At 37.6% G+C, this 6,807-nt stretch overlaps 1 protein-coding gene across 1 annotated transcript; it reads left to right on the top strand.

Annotated features, from left to right (window-relative positions):
- Positions 1-693: 693 nt before the first annotated feature.
- Positions 694-3,608, top strand: gpr183a (G protein-coupled receptor 183a). Its single transcript, XM_019109670.2, has 2 exons — positions 694-970; positions 1,928-3,608. Exon 2 carries the CDS (start codon positions 1,945-1,947, stop codon positions 3,061-3,063), a length of 1,119 nt encoding a protein of 372 aa, XP_018965215.2. The 5' UTR covers positions 694-970; positions 1,928-1,944; the 3' UTR covers positions 3,064-3,608.
- Positions 3,609-6,807: the final 3,199 nt, after the last annotated feature.

The raw sequence follows: 6,807 nt of genomic DNA, 5'->3' as shown, positions 1-6,807 counted from the left end.
ACAAATTTAACACTAAGGAATCTACAGGAAAATTTGAAAAATCCAGCCAGAAGTGTTTTATTAGATGAAGAACAAAATCATGGCGTGCGGCCTGTATTTTCAACCTTTTTGACAAATACGTTAGCTACTGTACGTACAGCTATAAAGCAGGCATTTGTGTTCTTTAATTCATCAAAACCTTGTTTTAGGTGGTTGCCTACAGGTGCAAATAGGATGTTTCAAACTAAACAGGAAGTCTTTCAAAAGCTTGCAGATGTAATTTTCAACTTCTATCAATAGAACGAAGAACTGGGCCCTTTCACAATTACTGTCACACCCAACAATGCTGCAAACCACATGATAAAGAATCAAAATAACACATTTTATCAAAACTGAAGAATAATCAAAAGTGCATTTTTCCAGCTAATATCCACTAAAATTCTACCATACTAATTCAGAATTAAAACTATATAATAAATGAAGCTGGATTCTTTCCCCCTCATTAATACATGAACATAAGTATATGTTTAAAATAATAAATTAATAATAATAAATAAATAATCATCCTTTTTTCTCTACTTATGTTATTGCTGATTGTGTTACCATTTTCACAAATTCAGTAATTAAATTATTTAAGTAAACGTTTACAGGGGTTATAAAATCTGTTGTGTTTCATTCTTCTGAAACCACAGCTGAACACAGAGGACACGTGTAGGAGAGCAATTAACATGTGACAGCGAGAGGTCCTCACTTGAAAGAGAACTACTGAGGAAAAAGAAAAAAATACCCTGGGCAGATCTTGATCAGAAATACAGGAAATTATGTTGTCGTCATGGTTACAAAAGCAGAGTGGTAACAGTATTTCATTGCTCAGTCGGGTGTGTTAGAAAACGTGGTTAATGCCGGACCAGGAGGTGCCACTTTTAACACTGCAATGATCAGATCACTTGACACAACACAGACACAAAAACTGGGGCACAAGAAAGTGTTGGTAAGTACATGTGTTTTTATAATAATGTTTGTGAAGGACTAATTGAAACTATTTTGATAGATCACACAAATAGTACTTAATCATCAATACTCTAGGAAACGGCTCAGGAGAAATTTGCACACTTTGTATATTTTGAAGCTGTTTTGACCAGTTCTTGCTTCAGTTATTATATGTGAAATGATGTTCAAGCTGAATTTTTATATTATTAATTATTAATGTATTCATTTTTATAATAATTATAGATAGATAGATAGATAGATAGATAGATAGGAAATATCCATTCTAGTTTGTTTCATTGCTTCAGAGCATGTGATAACTGCGTGTGCTGGCAGATGGATGATTCATCAACATACTACAAATCTATGCATTGCATGGTAGCTACTCTACAGTGAAACAACTGTGAATGATTGCAAAATGCTAAAGCAGCATATGAAAAATATGCTGTTTCTTCTTAATCTCTTTTAAAACCAAAAAGTGGAAATAAGCTTTGGAGAAGTATACTAACCATTACACAATCATTGTTACCCCATCACAGAGGTACACTGTGTTCTACTCAAACGTGTTTTTCTAGAAGTCAAGGTCTTTGTGAGGGTGCAGAATCTGGCCAGTTGTAGGACTGACAGGAAACACCTTTCACTGCTTATCTGGACCGTCTGTCTTTACATTTGCGCTGATGATTGATTAAAACTTCCTTGCCATTCACAGTGGTATCACAGCACATAAAAATAATTTGACACATTCATAAAAATGTTGTTGTAGTGAGCAGCAAGTCTGGGGGTGAGTGCTTTGAAACCACAGGTGGGTAATGGCATTTCCTTTGCCTGCAATGTATGCCCGTTAAAAAAAAAAGATGCAGACTGCTTACACTTCCTTAGTGAAACAACAATGTGTAACCTGATTTAAGCATGGATTGATTTTCTCAGTTCTGTATTAATGTATCTGTTTTCCCTTTTTCAGATTTCATAACTGACCCCATGGAGCTAGTAGCAGCTACAAACACCACCCACAATGACTCAGACACCTGTACCAACCTCTATGACCATCGTGGTTGGGCACAGTATTTCCTGCCTACAGTGTATTCTCTGATTTGCATTGTGGGATTACTGGGAAATGTATTGGCTTTGCATGTCATCTGGCCTAATTTAAAAAAAATAAACTCCACAACTCTGTATTCTGCCAACCTGGTGGTGTCGGACATCTTGTTTTTGCTTGCTCTGCCCTTGCGTACGGTTTACTATGCCAATGGGTTCCACTGGCCGATGGGGGAGGGTTTGTGCAAAGCCGTGGCGCTGCTGTTCTACATCAACATGTACGCCGGCGTCAACTTCATGACTTGTTTGAGCGTGGACCGTTTCATTGCAGTGGTGCTGCCGCTGCGCTTCTCCCGATTCCGAAAGGTTCAGAAGGTGCGGTACATCTGTGCTGCTGTATGGGTCCTTGTGTTGATGCAGACCCTGCCTTTGCTGTCAATGCCCATGACAAACGTGGAAAAAAGTGGTCACATAACGTGTATGGAGTATCCCAACTTCGAGAAGATTGACAACCTGCCTGTCATGCTCATCGGTGCTGTGTTGCTTGGCTTTGGCATCCCTGTGATCACCATCCTAGTGTGTTATTCCGCACTGTGCTCCAAGCTCCGCCTCCTGGCCAAGTCTAATAAACTGACAGAGAAGTCGGGTCGTAGTCGCAAAGCCATTGGCGTGATTTGCACCGTCATTCTTGTGTTTGTGGTGTGCTACACCCCTTATCACATCGACCTCCTGCAGTACATGATCAGAAAGCTGCGGTACAAGCCAGACTGCTCAGAACTGCATGATTTTCAGATCTCCCTTCACATCACTGTCTGCTTAATGAACCTTAACTCATGTCTGGATCCCTTCATCTACTTCTTTGCCTGCAAGGGATACAAGAAGAAGATACTCAAACTGCTCAGGAAGCAAGTGAGCATGTCCTTCTCGAGCGTGGCCAGGACCTCGCCTGAAGGCTCCTCCAAAGACGTGTTTGCTAACGACAAAATCCATATGAGCACCAGAAGCACTCAGAAAGAGAGGAGCAGTGTGCTGTTGAGCACCAGCAATGGTTTTGAAAGATAAACAACAACAAGAAATGCAGTTCACTGTCAATATGAGACTTATCACAGCAAATTTCTTACCTCTGGATTACTTTACATGCTGTTCAAGTTATTGTTTTGGATGGTTGTTAATATTTTGTTATGCTGTTTAAAGATTATTGCACATTTGTCTTGCATATTGTAGTTCATTTGTTCTTCATTTTTTTTAAATTGATCTTTTGAATAATAATAATAATATTAAAGCTGCAAGCAGCGATGAAAGGGCCCTCGCACCCAGGCTTATCGCCACCCTGTAGCTTCAGGAAGACTGGGAACGGTGAGTAATATGCATTTAAAGAAGCAAATATAGAAGGAATATGTCAAAGTTATTTATATGTGCCAAACTTCCTGCTGCCAGATGGTGGCACTATGTCTATAACTGAACATTGGCATGTAGATGTCTTCAGACCAGTACTTTTATAAAACGTTTAGTGCAGATTGAACATGGTATAACTGAGTTAGTGTAAAGCATGACATATCATGTTGTCAACAGGTGGCACTATGATTATAAAGGAATATTTGCATTAAGATGTGTTCAGGCCTGGACTCTTATTGAATGTGTGAGGTTTGGGGCAGATCGGACATTATATGGCTGAGTTACAACAACTTCTATTCCCATGGCGAAACGTCCAACTTTATCACGCCGCCACGGACACACCCTTTATAAAGAAATTCAAGATCTTCACAATTTAACATCCCAAAGACCTTTAGATTAGACCAGGGTTATTCAAATCTTACCCTCGAGGGCCAGTGCACTGTAGAGTTTAGCTCCAACCCTGATCAAACACACCTGAGCATGCTAATCAGTGTCTTCAGGATCATTAGAAAATCACAGGTAGGTGAGTATGATCAGGGTTGGAGCTAAACTCTGCAGTGCACTGGCCCTCGAGGGTAAGATTTGAATAACCCTGGATTAGACTGACCAAATATAATATTGATGTCATTAAATCTCTAGGAGGAGTTTGTTACAGAGTAAAACATGTCACTTCCTGTTGCCAGCAGGTGACGCTATATATATATGGGCATGTAGATCTCTTAAGGTCAGGATCTTATCAAACTATAGTTTGAAGCAGATCGGACATTGTATGAGTCAACAACTTCCTGTTTCATGGCGAAACATCAAAATTTGTCAGGCCGCCACGGACACGCCCTTCAGTTTCATGGCGAAACATCAAAATTTGTCAGGCCGCCACGGACACGCCCTTCCACCAATCAGGTCTACATGTGTCTCACCAATCAGGTCTCCGGTCAAACTTTATCTCCCCTCATCGCTTTCTGCTGCTCTGCAGAGGGAACTTGGTTCATTTTCTTTTAATTTGTTTAGGTTTCGTTGTAGGTGTATTTGTGGAGATACACTTCTAAAACCTCTATCAGACATAAATTTTTGCCACTTCTTGGGTGTGTGTATATATGTGTGTGTGTGCAGTCTCGTACCAAGAAATGGTCCTCGTGGTGATTTTAGTTTAGACCAATGACTCAAATCTTCTGATTCCAGTCATAAGAAAAAGTTACACTTTTGATCCTTATTAATTCCAAAACTGAGATGTGTCAATGAATTAGTCTTTTTATTTTGACTGAAGTCTCTGACTTTAGATGGTTGGTGATTTTATCTGCCATCAAAATGGTACAGCACAAGCACGTAGTATTATAATGTTGGCTAGCACAGTGCAAATACGTGAGCAAGAACGATCATGACCAAAACCCCCTTAAGTGAGCTGTCTTACTGGAAAGAGTCACACTTTTATCTCAATGGTTTCTTATGCAGCATTAATAGTGTATCAGGATAATAAACCTGACAAGCACACTGACAACATCATGTATTTAAATCAGCCGGATGAGCTTCCAAAGCATACAGCTTTGCCTGAACTTATTATGTCAAATTTGGAGCTATATGATCAAGATGGATAAATTAGTATTTAAAAGATGTTATTTAATTTTGACCAACAACTAGATATGTTTACATGGACACCTTTGTTTACAATTGGGAAAGAATGAAATAATTCCGACTGATGAATTTGAACACAGTGTTTAAATGAATGTTAAATAAAGTGATCAGATTTACATGTTAATTGTGAATTTTTTATTCCAACCGTGCTACTAGTCCGACATACAAACAGATTACTAGGGTCCATGTAAATGCAATAAACTGTAATAATTATTTACAGACAAAAGTACCTGCTAAAGCAACAGTATCTCTGTGGTCCACTGGGGGTGCACAGGGTAAAAACCACTGTTTTTTAACAGGGGGTGATTTGGATGTTGATTCAATATCAATTCATGTGTATACTGTACATATAAGGGATAAAAATATTTTGTTGAATGCTGTTGAATGCCTTTTTAGCACCATTTTAAACTTATATTCAGTATTTGCTTGCATCCATTGTGTGTAATTATGCGAGTATCATTAAAAAAAAATATGTAAGTTAATAACTTTTTTTTAATTTCTCATTTAAAAATCTAGTGTTTAATCTTGTCTAAATATTTAATCAAATGAAGAACTTAAAAATAAGTAGGCAGGTATGACCTGCAAGATTCTAGATATATTAAGTAAAGAGCCATACATTTACCTAGTGGGTAAACCATGTCATTACATATAAAAAAGATTATTATTATTATGTTTTTTTTTTTTGTCTGGCCACAAAATGACTCTAATTTGCCTATTTGCATTGGAATTTAAAATCCTTTTCTCTATTTTAACCTTAAATACTACACTAATTGTAATATAAGTAATAGAAATTTCAGAAAAAATATATTTTAAGTCATTAGGCTAATATGGACTATAATTATTATACAAATAGTATTTAGTACCAAAACATCTTCTCAAAATATTAAATAAATATTATTGAACTAAAATATACAACTTATTTAACTTAAAAAAAAAAAAAAAAAAAAAAAAAGATTAAGCTGTACGGTCACAGTATAAGCAATACCCGAGGGTTAAGAAAACCATGTTAATGTTACCTCTCCATCACCAGAATTAAATGATAGAGTAAATGTCAACGACGTAATAATCAATGCATAATATGATGTAATGTTTACCAAAAATTGCTGCAAATACCTGTATAATGAAGCTGTCGTATATCCATTCAAATGTATTGTCAGTTACTGGTTTGTTTGGAGAGCTCCATGAACCACATGACCGCGTGGCGACGCCAGCGAGATCAAAGCTCGTCGCAACTCTGTTTTTTGATGGCTCTGGCTTTAACTAAAGAGCTACATTTACGCCACATTAAGTGCGCCAAAACTGTATTTATTGTTTGAATTTAGTATTAAAACTAATACTAAAATTAAAATTTTAAAGCTGAGACTTTCATTTCGCAAGCATGGTTGACAATTTGGCGTGAAATTTACATGGACAGAGTGAGAGCACGAGACAGCGCCTGGAAGCTCACGCCAAATGCGTGAGAGTTGGCAACCCTGCGTTTAGCTCAAAGGTTCAGTTGCAGTGGCTAGTATGACCAAAGGATAATCGTTCTACAACAATCAAGTTGAACATATACAGGCTAATGGAGGAGTTACAAAATGTACCCTGACATTTTGTGTGCGTGAGTGTGTGTGTGTTTACAGTATGTGTGTTTTTTATTGGCTGGTTGCTCTCTTTTAAATGGAAAAACATTCTACCAATTCAGAAAAACAGCAAAAGTTGGTTTGCGGGTCCTAGACTCTCAACCTCAGTATCTGAACAGCTAGTAGTTAGCCAACTGGTAATAAGTCTTAATTTTTTCAG

The sequence above is a fragment of the Cyprinus carpio genome, chromosome B9, assembly GCF_018340385.1.
Source record: "Cyprinus carpio isolate SPL01 chromosome B9, ASM1834038v1, whole genome shotgun sequence".
In the NCBI taxonomy this organism is placed as follows: domain Eukaryota; kingdom Metazoa; phylum Chordata; class Actinopteri; order Cypriniformes; family Cyprinidae; genus Cyprinus; species Cyprinus carpio.
The sequence above is the reverse complement of the archived record's forward strand: the minus strand, read 5'-3'. Positions and strand labels throughout refer to the sequence as shown.

Coding starts and splice junctions, on each gene's coding strand:
- gpr183a (XM_019109670.2), top strand. CDS start 1,945: ATGGAGCTAGTAGCAGCTACAAACACCACCCACAATGACTCAGACACC.